Source organism: Takifugu flavidus, chromosome 13 (assembly GCF_003711565.1).
Source record: "Takifugu flavidus isolate HTHZ2018 chromosome 13, ASM371156v2, whole genome shotgun sequence".
In the NCBI taxonomy this organism is placed as follows: Eukaryota; Metazoa; Chordata; class Actinopteri; order Tetraodontiformes; family Tetraodontidae; genus Takifugu; species Takifugu flavidus.
In genome coordinates this window covers 839,830-855,873 of record NC_079532.1, presented here as the reverse complement: position 1 = coordinate 855,873, position 16,044 = coordinate 839,830, and the positions used below count along the sequence as shown (strand labels likewise).

At 49.7% G+C, this 16,044-nt stretch overlaps 1 protein-coding gene and 1 long non-coding RNA gene across 3 annotated transcripts; both read left to right on the top strand.

Annotated features, from left to right (window-relative positions):
- The first annotated feature begins 5,919 nt into the window (after positions 1-5,919).
- Positions 5,920-8,003, top strand: LOC130536742 (uncharacterized). Its single transcript, XR_008953461.1, has 2 exons — positions 5,920-7,631; positions 7,711-8,003. It is a non-coding gene; the product is annotated as an uncharacterized LOC130536742 (long non-coding RNA).
- Positions 8,004-8,498: 495 nt separating this feature from the next.
- Positions 8,499-15,985, top strand: LOC130535934 (patatin-like phospholipase domain-containing protein 2). 2 transcript variants are annotated; one of them, XM_057051385.1, is made up of 9 exons: positions 8,499-8,862; positions 9,539-9,771; positions 14,222-14,287; positions 14,398-14,607; positions 14,688-14,748; positions 14,819-14,962; positions 15,066-15,174; positions 15,256-15,345; positions 15,660-15,985. In XM_057051385.1, the coding sequence occupies exons 1-9, from the start codon at positions 8,673-8,675 to the stop codon at positions 15,793-15,795; spliced, it is 1,239 nt and encodes a 412-aa protein (XP_056907365.1). In that variant the 5' UTR covers positions 8,499-8,672; the 3' UTR covers positions 15,796-15,985. The 2 variants fall into 2 exon arrangements, with proteins under 2 accessions (XP_056907365.1, XP_056907364.1); XM_057051384.1 differs by having other exon boundaries at positions 15,054-15,174.
- Positions 15,986-16,044: the final 59 nt, after the last annotated feature.

Genomic DNA, 16,044 nt, shown 5'->3' with positions numbered 1-16,044 from the left:
GAGAGGGTAGCCTCCCTTCGCCTTCGGGTGGGGGGACGGATCCTGACTGTTGTTTGTGCCTATGGTCCAAACAGCAGTTCAGCGTATCCACCCTTTTTGGAGTCCTTAGAGGGAGTGCTGGAGAGTGCTCCTTCTGGGGGCTCCCTCGTCCTCCTGGGTGACTTCAATGCTCACGTTGGCAATGACAGTGTGACCTGGAGAGGTGTGATTGGGAAGAACGGCCCCCCCGATCTGAACCCGAGTGGTGTTTTGTTATTGGACTTCTGTGCTCGTCTCAGATTGTCCATAACGAACACCTTGTTCAGACATAAAGGCGTCCACATGTGCACTTGGCACCAGGACACCTTAGGCCGCAGATCGATGATCGACTTTGTGGTTGTGTCATCGGATTTGCGGCCGCATGTTCTGGACACTCGGGTGAAGAGAGGGGCGGAGCTGTCAACTGATCACCACCTGGTGGTGAGTTGGCTCCGATGGTGGGGAAGGATGCCGGACAGACCTGGCGGGCCCAAACGTGTTGTGAGGGTCTGCTGGGAACGCCTGGCAGAGTCCCCTGTCAGAAGGAGCTTCAACTCACGCCTCCGGGAGAGCTTTGACCATGTCCCGGGGGAGGCGGGGGACATTGAGTCCGAGTGGGCCATGTTCCGTGCCTCCATTGCTGAGGCGGCTGACCGGTGCTGTGGCCGCAAGGTGGTTGGTGCCTGTCGTGGCGGCAATACCCGAACCCACTGGTGGACACCAGCGGTGAGGGATGCCGTCAAGCTGAAGAAGGAGTCGTATCGGGCCTTACTGGCCTGTGGGACTCCTGAGGCAGCAGATGGGTACCGGCGTGCCAAGCGGAGTGCAGCTACGGCCGTTGCCGAGGCAAAGACCCGGGCATGGGAAGAGTTCGGTGAGGACATGGAGAACGACTTTCGGACGGCCTCGAAAAGGTTCTGGACCATCATCCGGCGTCTGAGGAAGGGGAAGCAGTGCACTGTCAACACTGTGTATAGTGGTGATGGTGTGCTGCTGACCTCAACTCGGGATGTTGTGGATCGGTGGAAGGAATACTTCGAGGACCTCCTCAATCCCACCAACACGCCTTCCAGTGAGGAAGTAGGGCCTGGGGACCTGGAGATGGGCTCTCATATCTCCGGGGCTGAAGTTGCCGAGGTAGTCAAAAAAACTCCTCGGTGGCAAGGCCCCGGGGGTGGATGAGATCCGCCCGGAGTTCCTTAAGGCTCTGGATGTTGTAGGGCTGTCGTGGTTGACTCGACTCTGCAACATCGCGTGGACATCGGGGGCAGTGCCGCTGGATTGGCAGACCGGGGTGGTAGTCCCTCTTTTTAAGAAGGGGGACCGGAGGGTGTGTTCCAACTATAGGGGGATCACACTCCTCAGCCTCCCTGGTAAGGTCTATTCAGGGGTACTGGAGAGGAGGGTCCGCCGGATAGTCGAACCTCGGATTCAGGAGGAGCAATGTGGTTTTCGTCCTGGGCGTGGAACAGTGGACCAGCTCTACACCCTCAGCAGGGTCTTCGAGGGTGCATGGGAGTTTGCCCAACCAGTCCACATGTTTTTGTGGACTTGGAGAAGGCATTCGACCGTGTCCCTCGGGGGATCCTGTGGGGGGTTCTCCGAGAGTATGGGGTGTCGGGCCCGCTGATACGGGCCGTCCGCTCCCTGTACGATCGGTGCCAGAGTTTGGTCCGAATTGCTGGCAGTAAGTCGAACTCGTTTCCGGTGAGGGTTGGTCTCCGCCAGGGCTGCCCTTTGTCACCGATTCTGTTCATAATTTTTATGGACAGAATTTCTAGGTGCAGTCATGGTGTTGAGGGGGTCCGGTTTGGTGACCTCAGGATCAGGTCTCTGCTTTTTGCGGATGATGTGGTCCTGTTGGCGTCATCGGCCCGTGACCTCCAACTATCACTGGATCGGTTCGCCGCCGCATGTGAAGCGGCTGGGATGAAAATCAGCACCTCCAAATCCGAGGCCATGGTTCTCAACCGGAAAAAGGTGGAGTGCCTTCTCCGGGTCAAGGAGGAGATCCTGCCCCAAGTGGAGGAGTTCAAGTACCTCGGGGTCTTGTTCACGAGTGAGGGGAGAATGGAGCGGGAGATCGACAGGCGGATCGGTGCGGCGTCTGCAGTAATGCGGACTCTGCACCGGTCCGTAGTGGTGAAGAGAGAGCTGAGCCAAAAGGCGAAGCTCTCGATTTACGGTCGATCTTCGTTCCTACCCTCACCTATAGTCATGAGCTTTGGGTAATGACCGAAAGAACAAGATCACGGGTACAAGCGGCTGAAATGAGCTTCCTCCGTAGGGTGGCTGGGCTCTCCCTTAGAGATAGGGTGAGAAGCTCTGCCATCCGGGAGGAGCTCGGAGTAGAGTCGCTGCTCCTCGCGTTGAGAGGAGCCAGATGAGGTGGCTTGGGCATCTAGTTAGGATGCCCCCTGGACGCCTCCCTGGTGAGGTGTTCAGGGCATGTCCCTCCGGTAGGAGACCCCCGGGAAGACCCAGGACACGTTGGAGAGACTATGTCTCTCGACTGGTCTGGGAACGCCTGGGGATCCCTCCGGATGAGCTAGAGGAAGTAGCTGGGGAGAGGGAAGTCTGGGCTTCTCTGCTTAGGCTGCTGCCCCCCGCAACCCGACCCCGGATAAGCGGTGGAGAATGGATGGATATGGATGGATGGTTATGTGTTATTGTAGACTTGTTCAGTGGATCCCAGGGGTCCACCGGAAGTGAGCTGGCTGTACAGCGTAGGTGGAGACAACTCCAGGCAGGCACGACAACAACCATGGAGGACTCTGGCAGGTATGTTTATCAAGACTCATGAAAAAAAATCTCACAGCTCTTCAGCAAAAAAGGTGAAATTAAACATTGTTCCTGGTAGGGAGCCAGTGGTGCGGCGCTGGAAGAGTCTCCCATCAGATCTGAATCTGTGGGATCATCTCCTCCTCCCGCTGACTCCAGCAGATACACCACATCCACTCCATCATTCACCTGGAACACCAGCAATGAACCAGAAAAGCAGACACTGACTCCGCCCCCCACCCCTACTGATAACCCCGCCCCAGGCACTGGTGGAGGATGGGTTCTGGGTCGAGCTGTCGGCTGGATCAGGAATAGCACATCAGAGACAACCAGCCAGTCGTCCATCTTCTCTGTTCAAATAAACATGGAAGTGGAGAAAATAAAATGAGTTTTTGTCAGCTGTGTTTTGACATCATAAAATGACCTGTTAGCTTCCTGTTTAACTTTTTTCTATTAAAAAAAAAAGTTAATTACTTTTGAGTTGATTTAAAAATCACCAAACATGTAAAGCTCCAGACAAATTCCAGCAGACATATTAAAGTGCAAAGATTCAAACTGTTCCATTAAAACATCACCAACTGTTGTAATTAAATATCAATAACTGGTATAATTAACCAGCACCAACAGCTGTAATTAAACATTACTGTTGTAATTAAATATCAGTAATTAGTATATTTAAGAATCAGAAACGGGTGTAATTAAACAGTATTAATGTTTAAATATTAAACTGAAATTAGCTTCATAAACAGATTTTTGAAACACTGTTTTCTTAATATGATGTAACATATACAACAGGTGGAGGTCAAAGGAGGAGAAAAACACTCTGAGCTGCCCCCTTCAGTCCACCCAGCCACCTACTCCACATGCACAAACACACACACTGTTATGGAACTGGATCTCATGGTCACATGAACGTCTCTATAGACTTCAGTTGTGCAACAGCAGAAACAGAGAGCCTGTTTCACCACTGCTGGACCTACCAAAGACCCAGTTCTGTTCAAGAGGAAGTTCTGGACAGTCTGAGTGGAGCTCTGACCCAGGGATGATGTTTAACTGGAGCGAGGAGTGGAACCTGTCTTTTGCTGGCTGTGGATTCAGGAGTGTTTACTATCTGGGAGCTCTGAGCTGCTTTCTGGACCGGGTCCCTCAGCTGGTCCATGGAGCAACCAGAATCTGCGGAGTATGGGCTCGTAACCCACGAGCCCATACTCCCGTGTCTGGACTTGTTTGACAAGTGTCAGTCATGGTTGTACAGTTCCACATGTTTTTTATCCCTCCTAATTGACCTTTGAAAGGTGCCTACAGATAAAAGATGTTATCTTTATTGTGGTTATGTGTGGTCCCCTCCCTGGGCTGCCACCTTATCGTGGTGGAGGGGTTTGCGTGTCCCAATGATCCCAGGAGCTCCGTTGTCTGGGGCTTTATGCCCCTGGTAGGGCCTCCCATGGCAAACAGGTCCTAGGTGAGGGATCAGACAAAGGGTAGCCCAGACCTCCTTATGATGAACAACAGCGTTGGTCCTATGTTTCCTTGCCCGGATGCGGGTCACCGGGGCCCCCTCCTGGAGCCAGGCCTGGGGGTGGGGCACGTTGGCGAGCGCCTGGTGGCCGGACCTCTGCCCATGGAGTCCGGCCGGGCACAGCCCGAAGAGGCAACATGGGACCCCCTTCCTGTGGGCTCACCACCTGTAGGAGGGGCCAAGGGGGTCGGGTGCATTGTGTTTTGGGTAGCAGCCGGAGGCAGGGACCTTGGCGGTCTGATCCCCGGCTGCATAAACTGGCTCTAGGGACATGGAATGTCACCTCTCTGGTGGGAAAGGAGCCTGAGTTGGTGCGCGAGGTTGAGAAGTTCCGACTAGATATAGTTGGCCTCACCTCGACGCACAGCAAGGGCTCTGGAACCAGTCTTCTCGAGAGGGGTTGGACTCTCTACCACTCTGGAGTTGCCGATGGTGAGAGGCGACGGGCAGGGGTGGCAATTCTCGTTGCTCCCCAGCTCAGTGCCTGTATATTGGAGTTTACCCCGGTGGATGAGAGGATAGCCTCCCTTCGCCTTCGGGTGGGGGGACGGATCCTGACTGTTGTTTGTGCCTATGGTCCAAACAGCAGTTCAGCGTATCCACCCTTTTTGGAGTCCTTAGAGGGAGTGCTGGAGAGTGCTCCTTCTGGGGGCTCCCTCGTCCTCCTGGGTGACTTCAATGCTCACGTTGGCAATGACAGTGTGACCTGGAGAGGTGTGATTGGGAAGAACGGCCCCCCCGATCTGAACCCGAGTGGTGTTTTGTTACTGGACTTCTGTGCTCGTCTCAGATTGTCCATAACGAACACCTTGTTCAGACATAAAGGCGTCCACATGTGCACTTGGCACCAGGACACCTTAGGCCGCAGATCGATGATTGACTTTGTGGTTGTGTCATCGGATTTGCGGCCGCATGTTCTGGACACTCGGGTGAAGAGAGGGGCGGAGCTGTCAACTGATCACCACCTGGTGGTGAGCTGGCTCCGATGGTGGGGAAGGATGCCGGACAGACCTGGCGGGCCCAAACGTGTTGTGAGGGTCTGCTGGGAACGCCTGGCAGAGTCCCCTGTCAGACGGAGCTTCAACTCACGCCTCCGGGAGAGCTTCGACCATGTCCCGGGGGAGGCGGGGGACATTGAGTCCGAGTGGGCCATGTTCCGTGCCTCCATTGCTGAGGCGGCTGACCGGTGCTGTGGCCGCAAGGTGGTTGGTGCCTGTCGTGGCGGCAATACCCGAACCCACTGGTGGACACCAGCGGTGAGGGATGCCGTCAAGCTGAAGAAGGAGTCGTATCGGGCCTTACTGGCCTGTGGGACTCCTGAGGCAGCAGATGGGTACCGGCGTGCCAAGCGGAGTGCAGCTACGGCCGTTGCCGAGGCAAAGACCCGGGCATGGGAAGAGTTCGGTGAGGACATGGAGAACAACTTTCGGACGGCCTCGAAAAGGTTCTGGACCACCATCCGGCGTCTGAGGAGGGGAAGCAGTGCACTGTCAACACTGTGTATAGTGGTGATGGTGTGCTGCTGACCTCAACTCGGGATGTTGTGGATCGGTGGAAGGAATACTTTGAGGACCTCCTCAATCTCACCAACACGCCTTCCAGTGAGGAAGTAGGGCCTGGGGACCTGGAGATGGGCTCTCATATCTCCGGGGCTGAAGTTGCCGAGGTAGTCAAAAAAACTCCTCGGTGGCAAGGCCCCGGGGGTGGATGAGATCCACCCGGAGTTCCTTAAGGCTCTGGATGTTGTAGGGCTGTCGTGGTTGACTCGACTCTGCAACATCGCGTGGACATCGGGGGCAGTGCCGCTGGATTGGCAGACCGGGGTGGTAGTCCCTCTTTTTAAGAAGGGGGACCGGAGGGTGTGTTCCAACTATAGGGGGATCACACTCCTCAGCCTCCCTGGTAAGGTCTATTCAGGGGTACTGGAGAGGAGGGTCCGCCGGATAGTCGAACCTCAGATTCAGGAGGAGCAATGTGGTTTTCGTCCTGGGCGTGGAACAGTGGACCAGCTCTACACCCTCAGCAGGGTCTTCGAGGGTGCATGGGAGTTTGCCCAACCAGTCCACATGTGTTTTGTGGACTTGGAGAAGGCATTCGACCGTGTCCCTCGGGGGATCCTGTGGGGGGGTTCTCCGAAAGTATGGGGTGTCGGGCCCGCTGATACGGGCCGTCCGCTCCCTGTACGATCGGTGCCAGAGTTTGGTCCAAATTGCTGGCAGTAAGTCGAACTCGTTTCCGGTGAGGGTTGGTCTCCGCCAGGGCTGCCCTTTGTCACCGATTCTGTTCATAATTTTTATGGACAGAATTTCTAGGTGCAGTCATGGTGTTGAGGGGGTCCGGTTTGGTGACCTCAGGATCAGGTCTCTGCTTTTTGCGGATGATGTGGTCCTGTTGGCGTCATCGGCCCGTGACCTCCAACTATCACTGGATCGGTTCACCGCCGCATGTGAAGCGGCTGGGATGAAAATCAGCACCTCCAAATCCGAGGCCATGGTTCTCAACCGGAAAAAGGTGGAGTGCCTTCTCCGGGTCAAGGAGGAGATCCTGCCCCAAGTGGAGGAGTTCAAGTACCTCGGGGTCTTGTTCACGAGTGAGGGGAGAATGGAGCGGGAGATCGACAGGCGGATCGGTGCGGCGTCTGCAGTAATGCGGACTCTGCACCGGTCCGTAGTGGTGAAGAGAGAGCTGAGCCAAAAGGCGAAGCTCTCGATTTACCGGTCGATCTTCGTTCCTACCCTCACCTATAGTCATGAGCGTTGGGTAATGACCGAAAGAACAAGATCACGGGTACAAGCGGCTGAAATGAGCTTCCTCCGTAGGGTGGCTGGGCTCTCCCTTAGAGATAGGGTGAGAAGCTCTGCCATCCGGGAGGAGCTCGGAGTAGAGTCGCTGCTCCTCTGCGTTGAGAGGAGCCAGAGATGAGGTGGCTTGGGCATCTAGTTAGGATGCCCCCTGGACGCCTCCCTGGTGAGGTGTTCAGGGCATGTCCCTCCGGTAGGAGACCCCGGGAAGACCCAGGACACGTTGGAGAGACTATGTCTCTCGACTGGTCTGGGAACGCCTGGGGATCCCTCCGGATGAGCTAGAGGAGTAGCTGGGGAGAGGGAAGTCTGGGCTTCTCTCCTTAGGCTGCTGCCCCCGCAACCCGACCCCGGATAAGCGGTGGAGAATGGATGGATGGATGGATGGTTATGTGTTATTGTAGACTTGTTCAGTGGATCCCAGGGGTCCACCGGGAAGTGAGCTGGCTGTACAGCGTAGGTGGAGACAACTCCAGGCAGGCACAGACAACCACAATGGAGGACTCTGGCAGGTATGTTTATCAAGACTCATGAAAAAAAATCTCACAGCTCTTCAGCAAAAAAGGTGAAATTAAACATTGTTCCTGGTAGGGAGCCAGTGGTGCGGCGCTGGAAGAGTCTCCCATCAGATCTGAATCTGTGGGATCATCTCCCTCTCCGCTGACTCCAGCAGATACACCCACATCCACTCCATCATTCACCTGGAACACCAGCAATGAACCAGAAAAGCAGACACTGACTCCACCCCCCACCCCTACTGATAACCCCACCCCAGGCACTGGTGGAGGATGGGTTCTGGGTCGAGCTGTCGGCTGGATCAGGAATAGCACATCAGAGACAACCAGCCAGTCGTCCATCTTCTGTGTGTTCAAATAAACATGGAAGTGGAGAAAATGAGTTTTTGTCAGCTGTGTTTTGACATCATAAAATGACCTGTTAGCTCCTGTTTAACTTTTTTCTATTAAAAAAAAAAAAGTTAATTACTTTTGAGTTGATTTAAAAATCACCAAACATGTAAAGCTCCAGACAAATTCCAGCAGACATATTAAAGTGCAAAGATTCAAACTGTTCCATTAAAAACATCACCAACTGTTGTAATTAAATATCAATAACTGGTATAATTAACCAGCACCAACAGCTGTAATTAAACATTACTGTTGTAATTAAATATCAGTAATTAGTATATTTAAGAATCAGGAACGGGTGTAATTAAACAGTATTAATGTTTAAATATTAAACTGAAATTAGCTTCATAAACAGATTTTTGAAACACTGTTTTCTTAATATGATGTAACATATACAACAGGTGGAGGTCAAAGGAGGAGAAAAACACTCTGAGCTGACCCCTTCAGTCCACCCAGCCACCTACTCCACATGCACAAACACACACACTGTTATGGAACTGGATCTCATGGTCACATGAACGTCTCTATAGACTTCAGTTGTGCAACAGCAGAAACAGAGAGCCTGTTTCACCACTGCTGGACCTACCAAAGACCCAGTTCTGTTCAAGAGGAAGTTCTGGACAGTCTGAGTGGAGCTCTGACCCAGGGATGATGTTTAACTGGAGCGAGGAGTGGAACCTGTCTTTTGCTGGCTGTGGATTCAGGAGTGTTTACTATCTGGGAGCTCTGAGCTGCTTTCTGGACCGGGTCCCTCAGCTGGTCCATGGAGCAACCAGAATCTGCGGCGCCTCATCGGGGTGTCTGGTGGCTGCAGCTGTAACTGTTGGGATTCCCATCGGTGAGGTCTGTGGGAAAGATCTGCTGATCCAGATCAACATTGGTGGGAATGTCAACCAAGGAAACTTTTGTCAAGCAATTAAACTTTTATCTCAGCAATATACTTATAATATACAGTATACTTATAATGTATACTTGTCAATAGTTACATAGGTAGGAAAGCTAAAGGTGTTTTGTAAATAAACATGGTAAAGTTCAGGGTTACGTTATCTCATATTGATAGTAAAGACAGCAAGTTCATTGACACAGAGTTTGTGTGTGTGTGTGTGTGTGTGTGTGGTGTGTGTGTGTGTGTGTGTGTGTGTGTGGCAGGGTTGGGAGTTTGAACAATCTACAGCAGTTTAAATAAGGTGTGTTAGAACCAGCTGGTATTTACAAAAGTATTTTTCTTTCTTTGTCACTTTTCTTTTACCACACAAACTGAAGTCAAAGTTTAGGCTGGGGGAACAAAGCTGGTGTGGACCTGCTATTTCCAGGTTTACACCAATGAAGGCTGATAAATGGGTGTGTGAGAGGTTGATGTCAAGGTCTGAACAATAAAAACAATATCATGATGCAACATAACAAGAAAACAGTGATTAAAAGCAGAAAGTAAAATGACATATGTCCAGGTTCTGTCCAACAGCTGAACGACAGATCTCAGGTCAGCTGATGACCTTTGCTATGATGCCTCTCAGATCACTTCTGTGCTGATGTGTTAAATCTGGCGAGGAAGGTGAGGAAACAGCCTCTGGGAGTCTTCCACCCGGGGTTCAGCTTGCTGCAGGTGGTCCAGGACTCCCTCCTGGAGAAGCTGCCAGCCGACGCTCACCTGCGGGCATCCGGGCGGCTCTGCGTGTCCCTCACCAGACTGGCTGATGGGAAAAATGTGCTGGTGTCGCAATTTGACAGCAGAGAGGAGCTCATTCAGGTCAAGTATCAATCAATCTTTATTTATATAGCATCTTTTATAATCAGAATTGTTTTAAGGCGCTTTCCAGAATCCCAGGGCCTAACCCCAGACAAGCAACTGTGGCAAGGTAAAACTCCCCTTTAACAGGAAGAAACCTTGAGCAGGACCGGGCTCATGTAGTGGGACCCTCCTGCTGATGGCCAGCTGGGTAGAGAGAGAGGAGAAGGGGGAGGACAGGTAGAGGATAGAATAGGGAGGAGAGGAGAGGAGACCATGACCTAGTGGGGTGACAGAGGCCTGTCAGGTGATCATGTTTCCAGACCCCGGCAGCCTTGGCCTACAGCAGCATAGCTAATGATTAGACGACCCCCTGAGTATGATAATTTGTCTGTCTATGATAGACAGTGGAACTACAGAGTTAGTAACAATAAGCTTTTTCAAAGAGGTAGGTTTTAAGCGTAATCTTAAAAGTAGCGATGGAGTCAGCCTCCCGTACCTGGACAGGGAGCTGGTTCCATAGCAGGGGGACCTGGTAGCTAAATGCTCGGCATTGTACCCCTAGAAACTCTGGGGACCACAAGTAGACCAACATTCTGAGAGCGGAGAGGTCTATTGGGCTGGTAAGGTGTCACTAGTGTTACGAGCGGTTGTATTAAGACCCGAAAGCAGGCAGGACACAGTGGCGTATCGTCTTCCGAGGAGTTTTATTTATGTTCACAGAAAATCGTGCAACTCAAAAGGCGTGGAGACCATGACTCAGTTCTTAACCCAAACAGAAAAATGAAAACTTACAACAAAAAATCCTGAGCGGGGTCAGAAACAGTCCACGAAGGGAATAGATAAACGATTGTCCGAGGAACGGGTTCAAAAGTAATCCACGAAGGAAAAAGTCTTTACGATAGTCCAATTGGGTGTAGCCGGGGTTTTCCGAAACAGACAAAACACGCCAACGCTGGCCACCGGTGAGAACAGTCCATAAATGGGTGGCTTGATTACCGATAGTCTGCAGGTGCACCAGTCCCCGGCACCACCTGCGGCTGAGGCATGGCTCCACCACGCCCCCCGCAGGAGAAACCCTGCAAAAGAGTTCCCAGAAACTGGGAACCTGACAACTAGCTCCTCCAGGTAGGATGGAGCTAGGCCTCTGAAAGTGTGTCAAAAGAAGGGTTTTAAAAATTATTCTAAATTTAACGGGCAGCCAATGAAGAGACGCCAGTACAGGAGTAATGTGATCTCTTTTGTCAATACCTGTCAGAACTCTGGCTGCAGCATTTTGGATCAGCTGAAGGCTTCTTAAAGAGTTGTTTGAACACCCTGATAATAAGGAATTACAATAGTCCAGCCTGAAAGCAAAAAATGCATGGACTAACTTTTTTGCCGTGTCAGTAGCTTCCTGATCTTTGTGATGTTCCTCAAGTGAAAAAAGGCACTTCTAGAGACTGTTTTAATGTGTGAGTTGAAGGATAGGTTTTGGTCAAAAGTTACTCCTAGATTCCTCACAGAGAGACTAGATGTTAATGAGATACCATCTAGAGTGATCATGTGATCTAATCTATCCCTGAGAGGTTCAGGACCAAACACCATGACCTCAGTTTTTCCTGGGTTAAGGAGGAGGAAATTTGAAGACATCCAGGACTTTATGTCTTTAAGACAGGTCTGGAGCTTCACTAACTTCTCTGTCTCCTCTGGTTTCATGGATAAATAAAGCTGAGCGTCATTAGCATAACAATGAAAATGTATCCCATGCTGCCAAATAATGTTCTCTAAGGGAAGCATGTACAAGGTGAAGAGGATTGGTCCAAGTACAGAACCTTGAGGAACTCCATGGCTAACCCTACTGTATGAGGAGGGAACACCATGGACATGAGCAAACTGGCATCTATCAGATAAATATGATTTAAACCAGTCTAGTGCTGTCCCTTTAATCCCAATCACATGTTCCAGTCTCTGTAACAGGATGCTGTGATCAACTGTATCAAAAGCAGCACTGAGATCCAGCAGAACCAGCATAGAGACCAGTCCATGATCTGAAGCTATGAGAAGATCATTAGTAACTCTAAGAAGTGCCATTTCTGTGCTGTGATGAGCTCTAAAGCCTGACTGAAACATCTCAAACAGGCTGTTCCTCTGCAGGTGCTCCAGTAACTGAGTCACCACCACCTTCTCAAGAACTTTAGTGATAAAAGGAAGGTTGGATATCGACCTATAGTTTGCTAAGACATCCGGATCCAGTGATGGTTTTTTAAGCAACGGCTTAATCACTGCCACCTTGTGGGGCCGGGGTACATAACCTGTCACTAAAGAACCATTGATCTGGTCCAGGATAGAACTGCCTATCAATGGTAAAACATCCTTCAACAGGTGTGTTGGGATGGGATCTAAAAGACACATGGTGGACTTGGATTTCTGAATTAACGATGATGCTTCAGAAAAATATATAGGGCTGAAGGAGTTTAAGGGCTCGTTGGAGAACCTGTATGTTCCCACAGTCAGCACATCTGGTGATGGTCCAGTTGTTGGGATGGCCTGGTTAGCTTTTTCTCTGATAGCTAGAACTTTATCAGTGAAGAAGCTCATGAAGTCTTCACCACTAAGGGAAGAAGGGATACGTGGATCTAAAACACTGTGACTCTTGGTTAATTTGGCCACAGTGCTGAAAAGAAACCTGGGGTTATTCTTATTTTCCTCAATTAAAGAAGAAAAATAAGCTGTTCTAGCCTTACGGAGGGCCTTTTTGTAAACTAATAGACAGTCTTTCCAGGCTGCATGATAGCTGTCAATTTTACAAGAATGCCACTTCCTTTCTAGTCTGTGCGCTTTCTGCTTGAGGGTCTTGAATTATACCAGGGGGCACACCTCCTCTGTTTTACTATTTTCTTTTTCAGGGGGGCAACAGAATCAAGCGTGATTCTCAGTGAGGTTGCTGCACCTACAGCAATAGAGTCAACCTCAGCAGGGCTAAGATTATAATGACTGATCCCTGGGGAAACACACAGTGGTCCTGGGATCAGCACAGGGATCGCTTCCTTAAACTTAGCTACAGCATTATCTGAAAGACATCTGCTATAGTAAGACTGTGCTCTGAGGATAGAAGAATCCTTAATCATAAATGCAAAAGTGATCAAAGAATGATCTGACAGGAGTGGGTTCTGAGGGAACACTGACACATGTTCTACCTCAACACCATAATTCAGAACTAGATCTAGGTTGTGGTTGAAGCTATGAGTTGGTTGGTTTATCTGCTGGAGGAAACCAACTGACTCAAGTAATGAAATGAAGCCATTTCTAAAGCTGTCATTTACAACGTCTACATGGATATTAAAGTCTCCAATGATAATGACTTTGTCCGTTCTAAGGACCAAGTCAGATAAGAAATCAGAGAACTCAGACAGGAACTCCGAATGTGGCCCAGCAGGGGGCCGATATACAACTACAAACAGAAGTGGCTTTTCTGCCTTCCAGTTCAGATGGGTGATGCCAAGAGTCAGGCTTTCAAATGAACTGGAGCCATATTTTGGTCTAGGATTAATTAATAACTTTGAGTGATAGATTGCTGCCACTCCCCCTCCTCGACCAGTAACACGTGGAATATAATGATTAAGATGGGTAGGAGGGGTAGATTCATTTAAGCTAACATACTCCTCCTCCTGAAGCCAGGTCTCAGTAAGACAAAATAAATCAATGTGATGCTCCGCTATCAGTCGTGCACTAACAGGAATTTACACAAAAGAGATCTAATATTTAACAGTCCACATTTAATTGTGACATTAGTTTCTCCAAGTTGTGCTTTGGTATTAATTTTAATAAGATTATGGTGATTGACCGCTCCCCTGCTCTGTGCTTGGTGAATTTTTAACTTGGAACAGAGACTACCTCTATAGTGTTAAATATATTATTGTTGGTGGATGAGGGTTCTATGGAAGCAGCAGAGAGGTGTGTAAGACTACAACTCTGCATCCTGGTCTGGACCCTGGATTGTCAGGTCACTTTGGGTCTAATAAAATTAGCCAAATTACTAGAAATGAGAGAGGCACCATCCCATGTGGGATGGACACCGTCTCTCCTAATCAGACCAGGTTTTCCCCAAAATGTGCTCCAATTGTCTATAAAGGCCACCTGGTTTTCGGGGCACCACCGTGACAGCCAGCGACTAAACGATTACATGCGACTAAACATTTCATCGCTGGCCAGATTGGGGAGGGGACCAGAGAATGCTACGGAGTCCGACATCGTTTTTGCGTAGTTGCACACCGACTATATTAATTTTGGTGACCTCCGACTGACGAAGCCGGGTGTCGTTTGCTCCGACGTGAATAACTTTATCAAATTTACATTTACGTCTCGCCAGCAGCTTTAAATTGGCTTGTAAGTCGCCCGCTCTGGCCCCGGAATCTACTTGAGTCTCAGATAGTCCAATGGTAAAATGGAAACATCAGTCCCAGTAAAATTAGTCCGTTGTGTCCTGCAGGTTCTCATTTGCAGCTGTTTCTTCCCCGTCTACTGTGGTTTCATTCCTCCCTCGTACCGGGGGGAGGTAAGTACACACTCTCCTCCTTCAAATCTGAATAGAAATACCAACAATCCAGCAGCTACCAGAGGAACCAGTGACAATCTGAGCTGTTGCTTGTAATCTGAATATCTCAGCTGTTCCTGGATGGGGCCCTCAGCAACAACCTGCCACTGGTGGAGCAGAGGAACACCATCACTATGGCTCCGTTCTCAGGTGAAACTGACATCTGCCCTAAAGACAACGCCTTCAACCCCATCCAGGTGCACTGCTGCAGTCTGAGCATCCAGGTCAACACCAGGAACGTCCATCGGGTCTGCACGTCATTTCTCCCTCCAACTATCCAGGTGACTCCACCAGCACATTCCCTTTTCTAAACTGTCAGCTGATTCAACAGCAGGTAAAATCCATCACGTGTTCCTGACAGAACCTGGCTGAGATCTGCCACAGTGGCTATGTGGATGCTCTCCGATTCCTCAGAGATCAAGGTGAGCTCTTCCCATCCTGTTCTTCATTGAAGACAAGGGGTCCAATGCAGGAGGTTTCTCTCTCTGACAGATCTGATCACAGCACAACTCCATCAGCCCCTCAGACTGGACCAGAGCGCAGTCAGATCCTGCTGTGGTCCACAGCCTCCTCAGGATGATCACAGCTGGCTGAACCCAAAGGTCATGGAGAACCTCCCAGTCAGCTTCCAGACAGGTGAGGTGGGCAAAAGATGGTCAGATGTGTCTGTAACAGCCTGCTGAACCACAAGAATGGCGGTGTGTCTGTGTGTGCATGTGTGAGACAGTGCTGTGTGCAGCCTGCAGGGTCAGTCATGATGGTGCTGGGTTCCCCTGTGTGGAGCTGTTGATGTACCTGCTGACCCTCCTGCTACTGCCTCTTGAACTGAGCTTCTTCTTAATCAAAAGGTTCTCAACTCATCCTACTCTTCTTGGCTGAAAGAACAGCAAACACAAACTGTTCTCAGATTTGCTGTTTTCTCCTGACAGCATGACGTCATCAGGTTGTGCAGTGATTGGCCGACTCGTCAGTCAAATAAGGAGTCAGTCAGGAAGCTGCAGATCTATGGCTGTTCAAGGGTAAACAACAATAACAACAAACAATCTGACATAACTGAGGGTGTTGAAGACACAATAGTCTGAAGTTACCGAAGGTTACAGTTTTACAATTGACTATTGTACGTTAAATATTTCAATTGAAAATTTTAAATTGTGATACATTTGTGAATTAAGAAAAGATAATGCAATAAGTGATGAATGAATCATGTGACTGTGATCCCATTCTTGGTCAGACAATCGAGTTCTGCAAACAACTGAATCCCAAAATTTTGTGGAAAATCTGCATGAATCAAGCAGAAGAATCACTTTTTTCTTCTTCTATTGTTCATCTCCAGCTCAGCGCTACAGAGCCACGACAGCTGTAACCTAGACCCATTCACCGGTTCAGGTCTGAGTGTTGCCCATAATGAGAAGTTTGCAGCACTGACGTTAAACTATAGAAATAAATGGAATCATGTTGCTGGAAGCTGAACATTCCCAACAGGAGCTGCCTCAACTTGTTTACTATTTGTTCCATATATTAAGTTATTTTACATTTATAAGGTAAAATCAGTCAATAAAGTCTGAGCTTGCTTAGTGTTGGTGAACTTTGACTGATGGGCTGTTTAACACAAAAACTCAAATAAATTAATGACTTGGATCGCTTTCAAAGTCAAACTGATACTGATTCATTTGTGAGTGTCAATAAAAATGTAGCTTTTCACAGACAGATCACAGGAC